We start from the raw sequence: 22,649 nt of genomic DNA, 5'->3' as shown, positions 1-22,649 counted from the left end.
GTCACCCTCCCTCCCACATCAAGACAGCCAGCCTTGGCAATGGCCAACAGCCCAGCAATGGCAGTCCCACAAGTCTCTGACTTAATCTCAAATGTTTTTACTAAGCAAATACCATGTCCCAAGAATTGTGGCAGGGAGCGGGAGTGTGCGGGGAGGATGTCCAGCATTGCTCATGTCAGTCTGACCCCACAAAGCTTACAGAGGGGAAGAAGGGCAGGCCTCTGGACAGAACAGCACCCAGAGGAGATCTGGAAGATGTGCAAGTACTACAGGAACCCAGAAAACAAAGCTGGAATAAAGCGAGACTTTTGGAGTTAGAGCCACCTAGCATAAATCTGTTTGCTGAAGTACAAAAGGCAGTTTTTCTGTCCTTGGTTCACTTCACCACTGCATCTCCTTAAAAAACAAAGCAATAGAAACAGTCAAGCCCACAAGTTTACGGAGATGGACAGGAAAAGAGCAAAGAGACCCTGGTCCCTGAGACCTCTTCTCTCTGCCGTGGTCACTGCTTCTTGGTCACTCCACTGCCCGCTTCTCGGCTTGACCTCTAACAGCTGGGGTCCTCCAGGCTGGCCTACTCAGCCCTTCTTCTCTATTGTACAGCCTATTGCTAGCCTGCATCACACATCCATGACTTTAGTGACTTTGCCATCCGCCCCACATTTATAGTTCAGTTCTTTCCAGGTTCAAATGGCTACTTGCCGTCAACACAGGCATCTAAAGACACTGCACATGCCTGTGGCCATCTTACCTCAGGATCTGTGCTCTTCCTCCCTGTCCCACCCCACCGTGTCCCAAAGCTTCCTGTGGCTATCACCTTTTATCTATCTAGTTACTTTAAGCCAGAAATCCAAAGTCACCCTTGACATCTCTTCTTTTCTTTTTACCTCAAATGCAAACCACAACAAACTCTAGTGATTTTCTCTCCTAAAACCCCAACTCTGTCCTGAGCTGGGTATGTGGCTCAGTGGAAAAGAGCTCCCCTGGCCCTGATGTCATGTGTCTTCCCTTCCCTGCCATGGTCCGTTCCAAACTGTTGTCATCTGTTGCTCACGGTACTGCAAGGTCCTTCTCACTGTATCTCCACGTTCACTCTTGCTCTTTAAAATACGCCAAAACCATTACATAAATCTGGTTACAGCACACACCTCTGTCCTGTGGATAAAATCCTGAACATCCCATGGGGTGGCCTGGGGCTACTCGCTCCTCCCTTCCGTCCCAAAACCTCAGCTTGTGTCCTTTCCACTCCTTTCCTGGAACGCTCTCTCCATTCAGCGCCCAGGCCTTTCACATACTGCCTTCTAGTCATAACCTGGAGTATGACTTTAGCATCCAAGTCCTCAGGAGCACTTTTCTCGTGGGACCAGTACAGGCCAGTCTTGAATTCTGGGGCCGTGGTGATCCTCCTGCCTTAGCCAGGCAGCTGGAAGAGAGGTTATGTGCCTGTACCCGGCCCTCCTTCACCACTGTGCTCTCAGCACTGAACACAGGAGCCAGTCCTGGGCAGGCACTTAGCAAACCGTGGGATGGCAGACAGGACAGGAGTCATCCACACAACAGAGTTGTGTGTTGTGTGTGCCATCCACACAACAGAGATTATGAACAACAGGGTTTCTGAGCAAAAGCAATGTGAGGACTTTACAAAGGGGGGCGGGGGTTGTTTTGGTTTGGTTGGTGGGTTTGGTTTGGTTTTTGGTAAGTCAGAGTGGTGAAAGCAGACTTGGCCACTCTCCAGACCCTGTGGAGTGCATCGTCCCAATCAGTTCCCACACTATGGGATGGCGAGAACAAAACCACCACGCTGGCTTGTGGCAAGTATTAACTAGGATAAAGATGCTGTGTCCCCACCACAGGGATGCTCACAGAAGGTCCTTACTAAGAATGGGCTCTGCCTTTCCTTCCTCTCTTCACCTTTAGATGCAGAGACAGCAATGACGACGAAAGAACTTCAATTTCGTTCTTCCTCTCTTTGAGACAGGATCTCACTGTGTGCGTCAGGCTGATCTGGAACTCTCTATATAGACCAGACTAGCCTCACTCACAAGGATTCACCTGCCGCTGCTTCCCACTTGCTGGGACTAATGACATGCGCAAGTATGTCCAGCATAATTTAGGTTTCTTAGGTTTACTGAGAATGAGAAATACAACTCAACACTTCCATTAAACTCTTCGGTTTAGACAAAAGTCACCTGCCTATTCTAGGGGAGGGCAGGGATGGACATTGAGAACTGGGCTCCAGCATGGTGGTAAAGCCCCACTGCTGAGCAACATCCCCAGCCACTTTTCATCTTGAGACAGGGAAGGCTTCCTAGGCTAGCCCTGAGCTCACTATGACCTGGGCAGGATCTGACCTTGTAATCCTCCTGCTACACACAGCCTTCTAAGTGGCTAGGATTACAAGCCTATGCCACCACACCTAGCTCACCACTCTCCTAATCCCCAAGGAATTATGTAGACAACAGCTAGCTCAGGATTTAGAACCAACTCCTCAGAGTGCTTGTGTGTCCTGTGAAACTCATTCTCACTTCGGAAGGCATTCCTCCAAGCCACCCCGGACACCAGGCTCACAGCGACAATTACAACATACTTCTTTCTGCTTGCTCAGCTCTTCTCGAGAGTCTGGCTTCCCAGGTGCATGGCACCCGCAGTAACCAAAACTCAGAACATTCAGAGACTCCTCTTACCTTGTGTTCAAACGGAGCACCATAGTAGCCATCATTCAGCCCAAAAATTATTTCATTTTGGTTACGGGCATGGATCTAAGAAAAGAGGAAAACATACTATTAATTGATCTTATTCCAGAGGCCAGAGCATGACAGCTGTAGCCTCGAACATTTCCATGCCAACAAACAGGCTGCCTCTATCTAAACAAAGAGGCAGCAAAGAAATCAGGTCTCAAAGGCCAGTTGAGTGATGGGAGAATCCATTCAGCTTTAGTCAAAAGCCGCACAAACACCACGTGAGATTACTGGGGCCGTTAGTGATTATCACCAACATTGTTAACTTGTGATGAAACAGTTACAAATGAAGGACAGGGGACAGTGGCAAACCACACATGCTCTGATTCAGTTTAAAAAATAAATTAATCAAAAAACCAAAATAAATAAATAAATAAATAAATAAATTTAAAAACTCTACAACTGCTTTAAAATTACAACATCAGATTAGCTTTTACTTCCTGGTCTTTTTGCGATCAACTGTCTCGTGCTGCAGTCAGTGTGCCCCAGACCCAACCTCACCTGCAAGGCCTGAAGAATACAACTTAAAAGGATTAAAGAACAGGGACTAGAGATGGCTCCAGGCTTAAGAGCACTGGCTGCTCTTCCAGAGAACCTGGGTTCCATTACCACAACCCATGTAAGGTGGTGACTATAGCTCTAGTTCCAGAGAATCCAACCTCCTTCTGCCCTCCATGAGCACAATACACGCATATGTACAGACACACAACAGTCAAAACACCCATATACATAAAACTAAATCTTTGTTGGGAGCCGACTCCTAGCCGAAAACGGCTATCTTTACAGCCATCTCAAGCCATATACCCTGACAAGAGACTTGTTTTCAACAGCCTGCAACAGCTGAGCACACTCTGATAAACATCTTGTTTTTCTCACATATCTTGTTTTGCTGTTTAGTGCCTCCAGCTGCAAGGCCAACGTGGTCTCCACGCTGCAAGGCCGTGACACAGTGCCTTCAGCTGTGCTTGTCCACCAGGGCAAGGCACGTGGTAAAGGGTATAAATACCCAGGATTTCCTTTCAAAAAAGAGAAGAGACTTGATCAGTCTTGTCTCCATTCTTCGCGTCTCCATTCCCCACTCTCTCTCTTGCTAGACCCTGACCCGCGGACCGGAGCAGCAGAACGGGCCGTTACAAATCTTTTTTAAAAAGAGTAAAGAAATAGTGAGACACAGTGGCACAGACATGTAATCCTAACTCCGTGGGAAGGGAGCAAAGGCAGGAAGATCGTAAGTTCAAGGCCAGTCCATGCTTCATAGTGAGACCCTGTCTCCAAAAACACATGGGGGTGGGGGGTGGGGTAGGGAAGTAATTAGAACTGAGATCTAAATACTCAACTATGAAATGAAAACCCAGATTTATTTCTTTCAGCAGAAAGAATTGTGGTCAAAAAACAAACAAAACCAAAAAAGGACCTACTTTTGAAATGAAGAATTAAAGTGAAAGGTTACAAAAACCATGGGCTCCCTGTGAGGAATGCCTCATGGAGGACCAAGCAGCCAGTGGCATCCATCCGCAGACAGCCCGTCTCCTTCCATGAATCACACACCTCCCGTTTACCTCTTGCTTACTGAACCAATCACAGCAACAGCAAAGATGGTTCTGTAATCACTAACGTGTAACAACCACCATAAATCAAGAAGTTTTCTGCTTCACAGGGAAAATATTTCAAAAACCAGTTTCAAGATTAGATGGGTCTGAAACTTTAGAAACATATGTACCTGAAGAAAGAAGACTAAAATGATGCTCATCAAAATATTAGCAACTGGCCCAAGAACAACTTTTTAAGTTGAAAGAAAAATATGAATGCCACTAAAGAAAGGGGAGAGAAAGTATGGAGAAAAATACATCTGCATGAAGCATATGATGTGCGAAGCTGGCCACTGAATTAGTTCACTGTAAGATTAGATACAAGGTAAAAAGCTAACGGTCCAGGTCGATGGCAACATCAAGGCAGCCAGTCTTTGCAATCAGGTGTTGAGCATGCTGCCAACCTCGCAGCCAATCACCTTCAGCAACACACGCTTTAGTGAGTTCCCATCTCAGTGAGGTGGGGAAACTCCCTACTCTGCCCTTCAGAGCCACAGAAGGACAGAGCTGCATGGGAAACTGTCTAGGGAAGTGAGACCAAAAAACCCCACCTGTCTAGTGACGTATTAGATATCAGGGAATATAAATCTCAGAGCAATCTCTCTGTTTTTGACTAATAAAAAATCCACTGAATAAAACAGGCTATTGAACAGAGCTCTTAGACCATGGAGAGAAGTGTGTGTCTGATTCTTCCTCTTTAATCCACTCAGTTGTGCTAGGATGACCACATGAAAAAATAGACAAGGACTGTGTTTACTAATTATTAGTAGTTAATAACCGTTGCTCTATGCACAAAGCTGTACTTCCACACCTTTACAGAAGGCCACACCTCATAGGGCACCGCTCAGTCAAGATGCCTAGTGAACATAATGGGAGACAAGGATCAAGGAAAAGCCCAAGGCTAACTAACCACTGTGCTACCTTCAACAAGTCATTTGCTGTCTCTGTGCTTCTGTTTTCTCCTAACACTGAGGAAAGGCCCTGAGCATTGTGTGCCTGTAAATCTGGAAGGGGAAGAGGATACAGCCGCCAGGCTTCCACCTCTCCCACATCAGCTCTAAGAATGAGGGCAGTGGTGGCGCACACCTTTAGTCCCAGCACTTGAGAGGCAGAGGCAGGCTGATTTCTGAGTTCGAGGCCAGCCTGGTCTACAGAGTGAGTTCCAGGACAGCCAGGGCTACACAGAGAAACCCTGTCTTGAAAAACCAAAAAAAAAAAAAAAAGAATGAGGGCTCGGCCATCAGGGTGCTGCATGGCCTGTGCCAGCACCATCATCAAATGCTCCAAATCCCCACCTCTACTGATTTCCTCAGCACAAAATGAAGAAATCACTTCTGGGCCCACTCTCAACTTCTCTTCTCTGGATGATTCTAACTCATTCTTCCAGGCTTACTTGGGATCAACATCGCCTAACTATGAAGAGTTCTGTTTACTGACAGCTCACACAACACACTCATGGAGGATTTACCACTGTGCGTTGACTATCTGGGGCCATAAAATGAACCTTAAGAAAGTAAGTTCAAAGCACTGAAACATGGCTTTCCCTAAACGCAACAGATATCAATTGCAGGAAGATGCCCAGAATATCCATAAATATTAAAAAGTTAATAGTGCACCTTTATGCTCAAAGGAGAAATAAAAGATACATTTTAAAATATTTGGAACTGAATAAAAACACAAGAGGAAATTTCTGGACTATGCCTAAAGCAATGCTTAGAAAAAAACTACTTAATGCTTACTCTGAGGACAGAAGTAAATTCTCGAATCAGGAATTCCGTTCTCCCTAAGAACTAAGGAAAAAAATAACCAGGAAAATCCAGGGCAAGCAAAATAGTGGCCATGATAAGATGAAAACAGACTAATGAACTTGAAACAATAAAGATAATCAATGCACTCAGACACCATGTTAAGGTTAGTAAACTGAAAGTCACTAGTGACGGGTCAGGAAAAAAAGAAGATAAAAAACACCAGGCACAGAGCACAGCAGGCTTGCTGTAGACCTACCCACAGAAAAAGGATTGGTAATGACTGTGGACAACTCTATACCAATGTATGTAAAGCCTCAGATGAAACAGACAACTTTCAAAGAAAATCCATCAGCACTCACCGAGGAAGCCCCACATCGGAGACAGTAAATCCCACTTCAAAACTCCCCACAAAGAAATCTTAACACCTAGATGGTTTCATTGAAAAATTCTGTCAAATGTTTGTAGAACAGTAAGAAATCTATAACAACTCCAAAAAGGCAGAAACAGACAAGCTGCAGCCCATATCAGACCAGCCTGACCACATCAGACCAGTGAACACATACATTGTTAGAAAAAGGTCCAGTAACTCTGGGGAATGAGGTATTGCTTTCTTTAACAAAACATTAACAAATCTAATCTGTCAGTATATAAAAGCCCAACATGTGTATGATATAAAACTTTAAACATGCATGTAAAGGAGAACGCACTGTAATTAAGTAGGATTTGTGTCAGAATTCAACCCAAAGTAATAAAGTCAACACTACTTAAAGCTAGAACTGCTCCGTAAATTAAGAGCAAAAAGAAACTTCTTTAACCTGATAATATTATACTTTATACTAAAAGGCTGAATAATCTGATATTATACTTAAAACTGAAAGGCTGAATAATCTGATAATATTATACTTAATACTGAAAGGCTGGATAATGTGATAATACACTTAATAGCCAAAGCTGAATGCATCCCTTTAAGATAAGGCAGGAAAAAAAAGAAAAACAACGATTTGCCCCACATTAATTTTTACTGAACAATATACTGAAGGTAGTAGCAATAAAATAAGGCTCCCTCAAGAGATGCAAAGAAAGAAGTACATTTTAAGATGGGTGTTACAGTTTAAATGTGAAATGATCCTGTCACAGGCTCAAGTATTTGAACACTTGGTCCCCAGATGGTGATGCTGAGAGGTGAGGCTGGGAAACCTTAACAAAATGGAGCCTGCTAGAGGAAGTGGGTCACCAGGGCTGGGTCTTGAGGTTTGGGGAGGGGGACATTCCTACTCGCCTCCCTTTGATTCCTGACTGATCTGCAGTGTGTGCATCTGCAAACGAACATGCAAGAGTTCGCAGGCCAGAGGTCAGCAGCAGGTGTTTTCCTCAGGCTTTCTCCACATGATGTTTTGAGGCAGGGTCTTTCACAAGACCCAGAGCTCGCCTGTTCAGACAGGCTGGCTGACCAGTCCATTCCAGGGACCCTGTCTTAGCATCCCAGCACGGCCTTACAGACTGGCACTAGGGGTGTGACTTTTACATAGGTCTGCAGAGTCGACTCAGGTCCTCACACTTGTGCAGCAAGGACCTGACCGACCTAGCCGCCTCTACAACAGCATCGACTTAAATGTGGATAAAAAGATGGGAATACAGAGGTAGAAATCTAATATGTGAGGCCTGGAGGCTGAAAGCTACAAACTCCTAGTGAATGAAAAAGCTTTAAATAGCCGGGCAGTGGTGGCGCACGCCAGCACTTGGGAGGCAGAGGCAGGCGGATTTCTGAGTTCGAGGCCAGCCTGGTCTACAGAATGAGTTCCAGGACAGCCAGGTCTATACAGAGAAACCCTGTCTCAAAAAACCAAAGGGGAAAAAAAAAGCTTTAAATAAATGAACACACTTAGAGAACAAAAGACTCGATAGTCTCCAAATTTGCTCTGATTTAGTACCTATCAAAATACTATAAAAAATCTATAGAAGACAAAAAGAACTTAAAGTAGCCAAAATAATTTTGGTTGTGTTTTCATTTTTAGACAGTTAATGTTTTGACTGATAGTTTTAACTGATAGTTTAGAACCAACAAAGTATGAATAAAAAAACAGTCCAGGGACCCAGGGGACCAAAACCCAGAGCATACTATAAAACTACTGCAGTCAAGACAGACACATACATCAGTGAGTCAGAGTCCAGAAACAAGACTCACACAAACGATGTTCAACAACTGCTCTTCAACGATGCCAAAGGAAGGGTAAGAGAATGCGTATGAGTCAGGAGAGGGCTGCTTGTGGGAAAGGGGAACCAACAAGAGGGGTGTGGGGGTGTGTATGAGAGGCAACAGAGGAGGGGTGATAAAAACAGCACAAAAAGGAAGGTGTGTGTGTACAAATGTGCTGTAATGTGACCCATCACTGTGAATAACTTACAATGTAATTACAGAAAAAAAAAAACAACACAAGAATCCTAAAGATTCAATGGAGACACAGCAGCCTTTACGACAGAGTACAAAGACATTATTCATTCATCTGCAGAACAATGGCCCTTGTATTTTTATAAATGTTAACTCAAAATGAGTACCTGCAAGCCAGGCACAGTGACACACACCTGTAACCTCAGTGCCTGGGAGCTGGAGGAAGGTGGATCAGGAGTTCAAGTCAAGCCTCAACTACACAGATTCCCAGCAACCACATAATGGCTCCCAACCATCCATAACCCCAGTTCCAGGGGATCCAACAGGCACACATGGTGCAAAATATTTATACACAGAAAATAAATAAATTAAAGTTTTTTAAAAGAAAATGAAGACAGCAAAAAGTATCTGGAAAACACCTATTTTATAAAGAACTAATGTATCTACAATATATAAGGAGTATTTTACATTGTGTGTGTGTGTGTGTGTGTGTGTGTGAACCTGGAAGCCCACGCCTGACTCCAGTATCTTCTTTCTAGAACTCTCAACCTTATATATTGAGGCAGGGTCTCTTACTGAATCCAAGGCTTGCCTTTTTGCTAGGCTGGCTAGCAGCTTGCTCAAGAGATGCTCATCTCTGGCTCCCCCACACAGGCTATTATACACAACAGGGTTTTAGTGAATTCTTGAAATCCAGACTCTAATCTACACATCTGTGGGACAACTGCTTTACACTCTCTCACTAGCCTTTATATAAAGAACATTTACAAGTCAGTAACTAAAAATTTAAATAACCTTAGTAAAGAATAAACAAATGTTATAAACAAACACTACACACACACACACATACACACACACACACAGGCACACACACACAGGCACACACACACAGGCACACACACACAGGCACACATACACACACACACACACACACACACACACACACACAATGGGAGGAGCAGGCATGGGGGAAATGGGGGAGATTGGTTGGACTTATTAGGGAAATCTGAATTTAAATCACATTAAAATACTACTTTCTGTTTGTTTGTGTTTCAGACAGGGTTTCTCTGTGCAGCCCTGGCTGTCCTGGAACTCGATCTGTAGTCCAAGTTGGCCTTGAACTCAAAGATTCTCAAGAGTGCCTCTGCCTACTCAAGTGCTAGGATTAAAGGCATGTGCCATCGGTACTTGGCAAAATGCCACTTTATACCCTTAAAATCTAAAGCTTAGAAGACTAACAATAAAAAGAACAATGCACACCCCAACAAGGTAAGAAACAAGTGGAAGTGCTACACACCGCGGCTGGGCCTGAAGATCTTTGCATTCAGTTTGGAAAACCACCTACAGTTATTTACAAATTTCAACACACACTTATCCAAAGAGCAGACAATTGCACCTTGGATATTTAAAGAAATGACAACATATAACAACACAAAGGCCCACAGCTAATCATTCCTAGCAGCTTTATTCACAGTGGTGGTAGTTATTCAACTCTCCTTACATGGCTCACTGAACTGTACACTTTTATACTGGACTGCAGTGGACTGCTGAGGACGGAGCCAGGCCGCAGACATGTGGAGCCAATGCTCTACCACTGAGCTATCCTATGCACTGATCGTATACACTTTACACCTCAACAAGCCTAAGGTAAAACCCAACACATCTGAAGCCCTCCCTCCCTGACTCTGGGGCTGGTGTGAATACTTCTTCCATATGCTTTCTAACTCTATTTAAATGAACATCTTCAACTCACTGGGTCCTTAACATTGAGAACAAGAACTGGTAGAAAGTACAGATCACTCAATGAATCTGATCTCATCATGGCAGTCTACCTGGGTTTCTCTTTCTCTATAGCTCTGTGGGTCCACTACTCCAGTGTGTGCTGTAGCCTCTATTTCAGAGACAAGGCTAGGTTCACTCTGCTGATGATAACTTTCTGGTTGGCTTAAAACACACTTTTTCTGTGCCCTGCCACCCATGTGCTTCCCTGTATAGCCAACTTTCTAAGAAGCCTCCTGACTGCCGACTCTGAAATTAGCTCATGACACATGAGCACAGGATGGTGTTTCCAGACCACCATCAAAGGCATGTGTGAGTTAGGAAGCAGGATGAGGGCCATCTTCACAGCCAACAGCTCCCTGTAGGCCTGGAGTCATGCCACAACCAGGTTAAGAAGCACCACGTCCATGAGACATAGACACTCACAGATGGCAGACTAACAAGTACCCAGCGTGTGCCCCGGCCACCCAGAGAGAGAAGAGAAAGATCTAAACTGAACATCACTATCTGACAAGTGTGAATCCGGCAGCTCTAAGGGCTGGCACTAAAGCCCATGCTGAGTCACGCTCAGAATACTCCTAAAAGGACCAGCAGTAAAACACAAACAAAACTGAAAACGTGAAAGAGATGAAGCCATTTTAGGAGACTAGATGTTCACGAAGGAAGGAAGAGTGATGTTAAAGGCACAGCTCTGGTCACCACAGAATGACACAAAGTGAAGATCTGGCAAAACATTGCCTCACACATGTGTGGAACCCTGAAGAGATGAACTCAAAGGAGCAGAGAGAATGGTGATCGGCTGGGCCTGGAAGCAGGTGACGCATAGGTGTTTAATCAAAAAACTAAGTTTCCGTTAGAAAGTTTAAGCAATCCATTGTGGGACTAGGCATGCATGCAGCTCAGTGGTAGAGAAGTCCCAGCTTGCACAAGATCCTGGGTTTCATCTCAAGCACATCATCATCATAAGTAAATAATCAAATAAAAATGAAAGCATGGTAAACACGCTGAATGTGGCGATTTTTCAATCTGAAAAAATCAGATTTAAATTGTTCCTTTCAAAAGAAGTATCAGAATGTACATACTAAACAAATATTACCAAAACATTAAGTATGTTTATAAACAACCTACAGCTAACATCTTAGGGTAACATTTAACAGTAGTAACAAGAGTGCCAAAGCGGAGCAGAGGGCCAAGGGCGCCTGCTCAGATGTGCCTCTGTGGCACAGCACAAGGGGGAGCTCTGATGTTGGACAGACAGATCTGAACCTAAATCTTGCTTCACCCTACTAAGTGGTCTTCAGTACTTTCTTAAACTCTCTCAAGCTTCAATTTTCCCAATGGAAAACGAAGGGCAAAAAATATCGACCTTTGCAAAGCTGCTCTAAACTACATTAATTACAGTAACTTCTATACGGGACGGTAAATAGACTTTGCTTCGTGTGCAGTTCTAACAGACTCTGACACATTCTGGAGCTATCTGCAAGGACGATGGGGCGACCACTGAGCTCAGCCAGGAGAGGTTAACAGTAAGGAACATCAATCACAGGGCAAGAAAGGCAGCGACGGGCCCAGTACAAAAGGCACATCTGTCATCTCTGGACTCAAGGTGAAAGCAGCTCTTCCCGCTCCTGGGTGACCCAACTCTACTGGGGGAAAGGAAGATGTTTAATGGCGGGTACTTTGTTTCAACTTAATTTTCACAATCAAAGGGAGAATATCCAAGGAGGCCAAAGAAGCACAAGGAAAGTACATCCTCAAACACCCACATAATCACACACATACACACACACGCACACACACACACACACATACAACACTCACATATATGTACACACCACACACACACAACACAGACATGTATGGACATGCACACTAGGGTGCTTCTGAATTTCTAAAGTTTTTTTTTTCTTTAATCCTTTTTTATAGTCCAGTTTTCATCTCCCATACCTCCTCCTCTCCCTCACAACACCCACACTATCAGACCCCCCCCCCACTCCCTGGGGCCTAAAGTCTCTCAACGGTTACCTGCATCCTCTCTCACTGAGGCAAGACCAGGCAGTCCTCTGCTGTTTATGTGTCAGGGGCCTCATATCAGCTGGTGTATGCTACCTGGTTGGTGGCCCAGTGTCTGGGTGATCTCAGGGATCCATGTCAGTTAAGATTGCTGGTCTTCCCATGGGGTTGCCCTCCTCCTCAGCTTCTTCCAGCTTTTCCCCAATTTAACCACAGGGGTCCCCAGCTTCTATCCATTGGTTGGGTGCAAATATCTACATCTGACTCTTTCAGCTGCTTGTTGGACCTCTCATAGGGCAGCCATGCTAAGCTCCTATCTGCAAGCACTGAGTTTCTAAAGTTAAAGGTCCTTTGTGTTTGTTTCTGTTACCTATGTCTTACTCTAGCCCAGGATGTCCTGAAACTCACCATGTCCACCCAAAACTGGCCTCGAACATACTGAGATCCTCTGAGCCTCCCTATGCTATCGCAGGTGTAAGCCACCACAACTAGCTAAGGGCTTTTTTGTCTCAAATGTAGCAGAGTAAGTAATTTGAGTAAACACAGTATCACAAACCTACTTTGTTACTGACCTGGTTCTGTAGCAAGGCTCTGCTAGCTAGGAAATCTCTATAGACCAGACAGAACTTCAATTTAAGGCAATCCACCTGCCTGTTCCTTCTGAGTGCTGGGATTATAAGCAAGTATCACCAAGCCTGGAAAGTTATCTCTTTTTTTTTTTCTTGTACTAACTTACTTTTTTACTTTTTTCTTTTCTACTAACATCTATCATAACTAAAAACATAGAGAAGCATCAACAGAGGTAGGCAGGTTAGTATGTGGAGGACAACTCCTTGAACCATCACTCTGAAAATTACCTGTTGACCCAAGTACTTCAGCCCATCCAAGTAGACTTTCCACTCTATCAACAGCTGATAGGCCTCTTCCTTTCCACCCCAAATCTTCACCACAAAGCAGGACACAGATGTATCCAGACGGTCCGGCATTATTCCAAAGTCAAGACTCCTCCACGTTGGATTCTGTTGATGGAAATTAAAACATACTTTAGGAAGACTCTTAACTTCTTTACAAGAATTCCCATTAGACAGTAGATCATTTTGTTTTAATACTAAAAGAGAGGCTGGAGAGATGGCTCAGTGGATAAGAGCACCGGCTGCTCTTCTGGAGGACCCAAGTTTGATCACCAGCACTCACAAGGCAGCTCTACCTCCAGTTCCAAGAGACCTGGTGCCCTCTTGTGGCCTCTGCAATCAGCAGGCACACAAATGGTATGCAGACATACATGCAGGCAAAACACCCGCATACTTAAAAACTAAAATAAAAAAGAAAGACCAGAGCTGGCAGGGTGTCTCAGTGGGTAAGAGCATTTGCCACCAAGCCTGACAAACTGAGTTCAATCCCTAGAACCACGTGACAGAAGAAGAGCACCAACTCCTGCAAGCTGTCCTCTGACCTCCACTGTGCACTTGGCATGCTCAGACCCCCTGCTCCCTGACATACACAAAAGAAATCCTGTTTTAAAAGACAAAGGTTATAATAACAGAAGTGGGGTGATGACACCCCAGGATTAATCTGCTTATTAGAAACACTTATGCTGACCCTCACTGACGTGGCTTCATACAACACCTGCACTCATGTATTCAAGAAAATACATGATTACTAACAGCCAACACAGATTGACACACAGACACACAACTGGTCATCGTGGAGAGAATAAGAACACGTGCTGTGCTTGGCTCTAGCTGGGACAGCTGTACAGCATCCCTGCCTCCAAGGCTCAGGGTTACAAAGGATGAAGGGGTGCTGCAGTCAAACAATCTTTGCCAAGCATGTCAGAACCACTGCACACAAGCACTCACTGTGGCAGTGACTGTGCACCCAGGGCTTCACAAGACCAAGCTATGGGGAGAGGGTGGGGGTGCACTCATTGAGTTCCACCCCAAGCTGAGGAGTTTGGTAGCTGGTAATTGATAGCTGCTGGGGTTGGGAGAATGAATTTTCTTCAGGGATAGGGAAGGAACTGGAGAAGCAGTAAGGGGATAGGAGGTGATCAAACCACATTACATGCATGCATAGCATTCACAAACAATCAGGGTGGGCAATAGCATATAAGCAATGCCCCCAAAGGACCTTCAACTAAATCTCCACTTAAAATAGTCCTATCACTGGAGATGTAGCTGACAGTAGAGTGATTGCCTGGCAAGTGCAAGGCCCTGGGTGCCATCCCCAGTAGCGTAAACAGAAAAATTACACTGGAACAGTGCAAAGTCCAGTGACAGAATTATGCTAAAGGTTACACAACAGCACAGAACAAACAAGAAACTCTAAGAAGCAGGGAAGATGCCCAAGAGCACGGGAGCTTGGCTTCAAAAGCACAAATAGAATTTCAGCAGATTAAACTTGGCAATTCCAGGCAAAAGGAATATATTACCAGCTTTCAAAATGTGTGAGGCAACAAGTGTGAGCAGGGGCCTAAGAACAACTAACTGCCCAGCTGGAGAGACAAGCAAAGGAAGGCTCACAGGCTGTGCAGCCAGGTGAGGTGCCCAAAACCCTCTGAATGTCACCTGGCTTCCCTACTCCTCACTAGGAAGTCCTCGCTATCACCTACTTAAGCTCATGACGTGTTGCCTGGTAATAGTGTTTCAGTTGTTGTGACTGAAGATACTGAGACAGTGGACTGTGGGATTTAGACATGTAGCCTAGTCATGCACTTCCTACTGCACTGCCCTGTCCTCTCTTCACTGACAGAGGAGAGGAGTTAACTGACTCTCCCTGCCATTCCACACCTGTGGGCGGGGCTGACCGAGGCTCATTCATCCATCCTAACCTACTGTCTAATGATAACCTCTCTGCAGAGCTCAGTGGTCAGCCAGCGATTGTTGAGACATTGTGCCCAAATACCTCAAACCAGTTACCCCTGCCAACGGGTTGGTAAAATGCAAACAAAAGAAAATGGACGTGACAGCAAATGTTAAAACTAGTGCAAGATGAAAGTGACCTTTACAGATCAGCCAGGAAGGCACTGATCACCCAGTTACCTCTGGGCCAACGCTAGTTCTGAGCCTGAAACTAGGCTCCCCCTGCTTCCCGTTCCCCCCTGCTCCCCCCTGCTCCCCCCTGCTCCCCCCTGCTCTCCCTGCTCCCCCACTCCCCCCTCTGCCCCCCCCCCAACTCCCCCCTGCTCCTTCAGTCTTACTCTGAGCTTTGTACTTGGGTTTACACAGACAACAGCAAAAATGAGGAAGGAACATGTAACAGGCAACATAAGGGTACCTCCTAGTTTACCTAGTCTAGAAATGCCAGCGGAAAAAAGGGGCTTTTGAACCTATGGACCTAACTCGAGTTTTGAATGAGGAAGCTGAGGCCTCTGGGGACTCCCTAGTTACCTAGTCACTGACCACGCCTGCCTTCCCTGCCAACTGCCATGCTCTCCTACAGACACTTTGTAAGGCTGGGGGGCCTTCTTGACACTCTTCCCCTCCTAGTACCCTGGGGACACAGCAAGGATTCCAATATTTGCTGAATAAACAATACATTATATTCCAGGTACTATACTAAAGAAGTCCTAATCACCTGGAGGTAAAAAATCTTATAGTGGAAAGCAGAAATTAAGATTCCTTTAGAAATGGTGTCTGATGGGCATGTTTTCTAAATGGCCATTAAAAGCAGGTTGGTATAACTATCCCTAGAAAAAAAGAGCACCCTGAGCTATGATGTCTAATGTCCAGACGTTAACATTCCTTCTAGGCTCCACCCCACAGTTACCTGGCAACGGCCAAAAAGGGTCAGTTTCTCTCCATTCCCCCTCCCCCCTTTCTCTCCTCACTTGTTCCTAGCCCCAGGGTATCTATCTCTTTGTCTCCGCTTCTGTGTGTATGTGTGTCTGTCTGTCTTTCTCTCTCTTTCTCTCTCTTCCTCTCTCCATCCCTCCCTCTCTCTCTTTCTCTGCCTCTACTCCCTTCTCAACCCCCCTTCCCATGCCCCCAAATAAACTCTATTCTATACTATACCCGTTGTATGACTGGTACCTCAGGGGTAAGGGATGCCTCAACATGGGACCACCGAGGCACCCCTCCCACCTCACCATACCCTGCTCTATAAAACATATCCTGGCTCTTTTTATAAAACACAACACATATGCTCTTGGGAAAGTGCAAGTGAATGACTCTTCCAGCACCACACAGCACCAGGCTTTCCTTGTCTGCCATCCCTCCTCAAAGGCAGAGGTTTCTCCAGTGTGTTTAACTTAACGATTACAGTTCCTGGCATCCTGGGTGCCAGGTCCCTACTAGCAATGTGTAATTATCAGCTAGGTGATGGTGGCGCATGGCTCTAATCCCAGCACTAGAGGAAGTGCTCCTCTGAGTCTCCAGGACAGCCAGGACTACACAGAAAAACTCTGTCTCTAAATAAATAAATAAATAAATAAATAATTGTTTATTACCAGCATTGTTTTCTCTATACTGTTTAAGGACCACTAAATAGTCATAAGAAATACAACTAAAAAGGTATAAAAGCTGTAGCAATTTTTTAAAAACATATTCAGGGTATCTCTGTACAACTCATACTGGTTTTTTAATTAGTAGAAGCCCAGCAAACTCCATTCCTGGCCTTCCTCAGCTCAGCTCAGGCTTTACGACCCAGCTGACTTACCGCTAGTAACCTTCCCTGACTGCTCCCCTGACCCTGAGATAAATCACAGTCCTACGGCCTTCACAGAATCATCTACCTGAACTAGCCTGTCCTGGCTCCCAACTGTGGAACCAGAGGAAGCTCGAAAACTTGATGATGCTGCAATTTATTTACCCCAGGGTCACAGTCTTGGCAGGAGCAACATAGAAGCAGCTCAAATGTTAACATATTCAGCCACAGTTCCACTGAGGCACAGGTGCCTGGAGAACCCCTCCGGCCAGTAACTCACAAAGACATACTAATACTGCCCAGTTTCCTACCTCTGCTAAGAAGCAACTCCAGTCACGATCCCAGTGATCAGTCTGGTAAGTTGTATCTTGTGTTTTCTCTAAACATATCTGTTCTGGGCTTTGTTTATGCAATAGCAAGGCTCACTGACCTCTAGGTGAAAACAGCTGAAGGAAGTGGAGGAGCCTGGGGTTAGAGCCTCAGAACTTCAGTTTTATTTGTCATAAGCTGTGTGCAGCCTACATCAAGTTCCCTGGCCTGTTTGTTACTATGAAATAAGAATATACCTTACCTTGAAGCACTGTCATCAGTGGGAAATAATGTACAGAACACCTAACCTGGTCACAATTATGCCTCTTTACTAAAGAAACTTGTGTAGAGAATCTCCAAACACTGACCAGCTCTGTATAGCAAATCAACATTGGGGGCTCCAGATGGCCGCTCCCACTATTTTTCAATCATTTTGGTCACTTTATTGACTTGTCAATTATAGTAAGGATACAGTCACAAAAAAAAAAAAAAAAACCAACAGTAACAACAGAATAAACTAGGGGGAGGGTATGTCTAGCTGAAGCCAAAGGCAAACAAAGCAGAATTACCCCCATTACCTGTTACTAACTAAAGGAATGTGAAAACGAAATGGGACTCTGGCATACGTTCTCAAGTGTTTAACCACTAGGCGGCAGTCTTCCTGAAGCCCTGTGCCTATAAGCACACCCTTAAAAACAGCTGTAACTGTTATCAACTTTTTTCAGTTAGCCATATTGTTGGCATTAGATATTCTATCTGCCTCAATTGCAAAAAGCAAATAAATCCTGTATATGATTTCCATCAACATTTAAATGTTTAAATACATCAAGGGTTCCCAAAAACATAATCAGAATTCTCACAGAAATGCAGTGAGTAGAAACAAAACAGCAACAGTGTGAAACCAGCCAGAAGCCCTGGCCACTCCAGTGCATATCCACAGAACTGAACACCTACAGACTCCAGAGAAAGGCACGCATGCTCCAGCAGACACCCAGGTCAATATACACAGCAGCACAATGCTTGCTGGCTCAAACCAGAAGCCAAATATGCTCACCAACAGGGGAAAAAACGATTAGCTATTAGAATACACACAAATCAAATTCAGCACACAGGGCCAACTGATGCCGACAACCAAGCTGAAACATGGGTGTCAGTCATCAGGCACTTACTGCATGACTTCATTCACACACAACTCAGAAATGGGTGACCTGACCAGCAGCAGCACTGTGCACACACACACACACACACACACAATTTCAGAACAACCCTTTCCAGACAGAGACAAAGTGGGATGCTTGGTAGTTAGTTGTTTGGTTTTTGGGTTTTGGTGGCAGGGACTCACTGGGTAGCTGAGGCTGCCATTAAAACTCACAATCCTCCTGCCTCTTTCCTCCCAAACCCTGGTACTACAGGCATGTACCCATGCCCAGTTAGACATGGCCAGCTAACTGAACAAGGGTGTTATCACCCAGCAATAAGTCCTGTAATAAATACAGATTCAAAAATAGCCAAGCTCTTTATAAATGAAAATGGTGCAAATTTAAAGTTTACAACAATTAAAAAAATCAGTAACAACTGAACAACTGAGCAGACCTCAACTCAAACCACTCACATCTTATCAAACAGGGATACACTGCGTCACATGTACCTGTCAGGAAACAAACTTACCAAGGAATTCTTAATCACTTCACTCCTATAAAATTCTGGAAAAGAAAAAAAAGAACAGTAAGTGATATGAAAGACAATAATCTCATTAACTAAGCACTGTGAAGCTTTGACTTTACAGTTCTAGTAAGGTGTCTAAAATGATGTAGTGCCTGTCATCTTTACCAATAAGTATATATATATGTATATATATATAACCAAAATTAAGTAAAAGTGCTAAGGCAAGGAGGAAAAACATTGGTGACGCAGATCACAAATTGTCCAGATTTAGTCTCATAATTGTTACATGTCTCCTTCTGCAACATATTCTAATTTAAGCCCTTAAAAACTCAAACTTTCTTCTTTTCCCGTTTTCACTCACTTCTTTCTTTTCATGTGTACATGGTGAGCATGTACACACGTGTGTGGTCCTGCAGGGGACTGAGGTTGAGGTCAGGAATCTTTCCTTATTCTCTTTAAGACATGATATCTCAATCAAACCCAAAGCTTTTCAACACAACTAGTTTGGCCAGACAGCTTGATCTGGAGATCCCATCTCTGCCTTCTGGGGCTACGTTACAGGTGGACTGCCACGCTCACCTGGACATTATAGGTGGACTGCCAAGCTCACCCAGCATCCAGGTGGGTCCTGGGAATTCAAACTCCAGTTCTCATCTGCGCAGCAAGTACCTTAACCTCTGAGCCATCTCCCACGTCCCCACTGCCAGTCTCTATGACTGATTCTCTCTGGTCTTCAGGCACCTCTAGAACATTCCCTCATAGGAGTGTAGAATAAATACTGATTTAGAAACCACATGATCCAACCCTTATTTGTGCTTGTTGGTAACATTCCATCTCTTCAACTCCATCAGGCCCTTTCTCAACTTGGAAATTTTGGATAATTGAAGTTCTTGTGCAAGCATTAAAATTTTATGATTCTGGGGCTGGAGAGACAGCTCAGTGGTTACAAGCTCTGACTACTCTTCAAGAGGTCCTGAGTTCAACTCCCAGCACCCACATGGTGGCTCGTAACCATCTGATTCCCTCTTCTAGTGTGTGTGAAGACAGAGCACTCATATACATTAAATAAATAAATACTTTAAAAATTGTCATGATTTGATAAACCTTCATATATAGTCACAAATGTTACAAAGCCCAAAAACAAAATAAAACTATGCTATAGGTTCTGACAGACATTCACAACAACCCTCCAGTGTTCCACAGACACCTACCCAATAATCTCCATGCCACTGTCAATGCAGACCCTAGGAGACTCCTGGAGTCCCCTGATGCTACAGGACAGTATTTCCCTCATGTGATTCACACAATACTGGTACTTAAGATGAACTGAGGCATAAAACGTGGACAGATACCTTTTTCTACCAATTGAAATGTGTGCCTGGAGATTCCACTTGTTACTGTGGGCCTATACCCTACAACTACCATCTTCTCAAAACTGTCTCTGGTACAGGGGTAGACACTCAGCCAATTTTGCTTTTATGAATGAACAAGGACATTCCCAGGGAGCCCACTGATGTCCACCTTTTGGGGGGCTTCGAAAAATAGAAAAGTGAAGCTCTTCCGGCAGCTCTGGTGTTAAGGCATTCCTTGCAGACAGGCTACTTTATCCTCATCTTCCAAACAAAAGGTCACTTTTACTGTACGTTTTAAGAACTACTCACAATACATTAAGTGAAAGAACAGGTTCTGTGAGAGGATTTACAGCAGGATCCAATTTTTCTAAGTAAGCTAACAATTTTTATCTTAGTTACACCTGTAGGCTACTTACATTCACTAGCTGAATGATGGTCTGATTTTCTTTTTAATCATGAATAATTGTTTGTGGTAAGTTATCTCTGATGGTTAAATGAGTCAATTCAAGCATTAAAGTACATAAAGGCAGGTTTATTGGGAAACAGCTCTCTGGTGGGTTCACTGGTCCCAAGGAACAAGGCCAGGGCAACTGAGGAAGGGGGGAAGAGAAAGAGAGAAAGAGTGTGTGCACCACAGGGAGAGAAACTAACATGTCTGATTTATAAAGGGAAGAGCTTTTGGGGAAGGGGAAGCCCAGCCCCACAGAGAGGGCAGTGTATGCTAGCCAAGCCTTGTAAGAGGCAGGGACTGAGGGATGTTGGGAGACCCTGGAGCCCAGGTCCACTTTGGTATGTAAAATGTATCCTGGGTATAAATCCCAAAACTAGGAAATACGAAAAGAAACTTCTATGATTTTAAAAGGGAACATACTGAATTTTAGCATCTTTCAAATAAAGCTAGAAATAAATTATCATTTAAAGATATATAACCTAAATAGTGTGGCTCTAGAGAAACGACCATTAGAAACAAAACTGTGAGACCGAAGAGCAAACGGGTTCCATGATAGCTACGACAGACAAGTCACTCTCTAAATTGTGCAATCCCTGCACTTAAGGAAGACTCACTTCCCCAGCTCCCTACAACTCTGTTCTTTCCATTCACTCTCACTCATCAAACACTGCAGCCACTTACCACATGTTCCTGAGTATACATGTCCGTGTGTGTGTGTGTGTGTGTGTGTGTGTGTGTGTGTGTCTGTGTGTGTGTGTCTGTGTGTGTCTGTGTGTGTGTGTCTGTGTGTGTCTGTGTGTGTATCCAAAACAAGATTGTAAAGGGGTGTTCCTGCATCTTCATTTTGTTTGGGTTTGTTCCTATTGTCACTATCTGTGGTCTTGGATCAAACCCAGGGCCTCATGTATGCAATGCCAACATTCTAGCCCTAAGACTTTTTATTTAGCAAGGTATTTCTTACTTTCTAGTTAATACATGTTATTTACTTATTCATTTAACTGCACTCATTTTATTTTACTTTGTTACAAGAATGTATTGCTTGAAGGTGGTGAGAAACTAGGCTGGGAGTGTGAGGGCCCGAAGGGAAGCACTTGCCTCACTTGCATGAGGCCCTCTCTTCAATCCCAGCGACAGATTAAAGAGATTAAAATATAAAAATAAAATCAGTGAGAAGACAACAAAGACATTTTAATTCTTTTGAAAAAAAAAAAGAATTATTCAGCTTCCTGCAAAGAACCTAAGTTAGACAGTTCTCACAGCTCTGCTCCCCACTGCTAGAGAGGAACAGGGTTACTTCTTCTAAAATGTTGAGTGGCTGACTCTGTAGATAAACCCAAACTAGGCAATTTGCCATGTCCATTAGTGCTCCAAACTAGACAGGCTGACCGAAAGGACGGAGCCCAACACAGGTCCATAGTCCCTGTGAAGAGACCAGAGGATGTGAGCCGATCTCCAACACACTAAGCCTGACCTATGCTACAATACTGTTACATCTAAAACAGCACAACAGCAACAGGGCAATGAATACGGAATTTTAAGAATAAAATAAAACACACTCAGCCCTCAGTCTCCCATGTAAGATTAATGACCTATGCAGTCATCAATGGTCAATCATCATCTCATTCCTTCCAGAGCAAAACAGCACCCAGGAGATAACAGGGCTGTTATACGGCTCAAATTAAATAGTAGCCTAAAAACACCTTATGAGCCATAATGTTTATTAATAAACTTCTACACATTTTATTCCTCTCATTTGAATAAAGTCATTTGCCAAGTAGAGCCTCAAAGGGTCCTATCAGAGCCTTGTGTCCCCTCGGATCATTACATACCAGAGCTTTTCTAGACAGCCATGCCCACACCTAAAGACCAGAACAGCCACACTCACACCTAAATGACCAGGCAGCCATACTCACAACTAAAGAACTAGACAGCCATGCTCACACCTAAAGAACCAGACAGCCATGCTCACACC

At 44.2% G+C, this 22,649-nt stretch overlaps 1 protein-coding gene across 2 annotated transcripts in view; it reads right to left on the bottom strand.

Annotated features, from left to right (window-relative positions):
• Nucleotides 1-22,649, bottom strand: part of Uvrag (UV radiation resistance associated) — a 239,871-nt gene that overhangs the window by 189,263 nt on the left and 27,959 nt on the right. For both annotated transcript variants that reach the window (XM_028770684.1, XM_028770685.1), the window contains exons 3-5: nt 18,878-18,912; nt 13,114-13,275; nt 2,685-2,759 (exon numbers count right to left, since the gene is read on the bottom strand). In XM_028770684.1, coding sequence (XP_028626517.1) covers nt 2,685-2,759; nt 13,114-13,275; nt 18,878-18,912 — 272 coding nt within the window. The remainder of the gene's footprint in view (nt 1-2,684; nt 2,760-13,113; nt 13,276-18,877; nt 18,913-22,649) is intronic.

The sequence above is a fragment of the Grammomys surdaster genome, unplaced genomic scaffold (genome assembly GCF_004785775.1).
Source record: "Grammomys surdaster isolate TR1022 unplaced genomic scaffold, NIH_TR_1.0 203, whole genome shotgun sequence".
Taxonomy (NCBI): domain Eukaryota; kingdom Metazoa; phylum Chordata; class Mammalia; order Rodentia; family Muridae; genus Grammomys; species Grammomys surdaster.
This window is presented reverse-complemented; position numbering and strand designations above follow the sequence as displayed.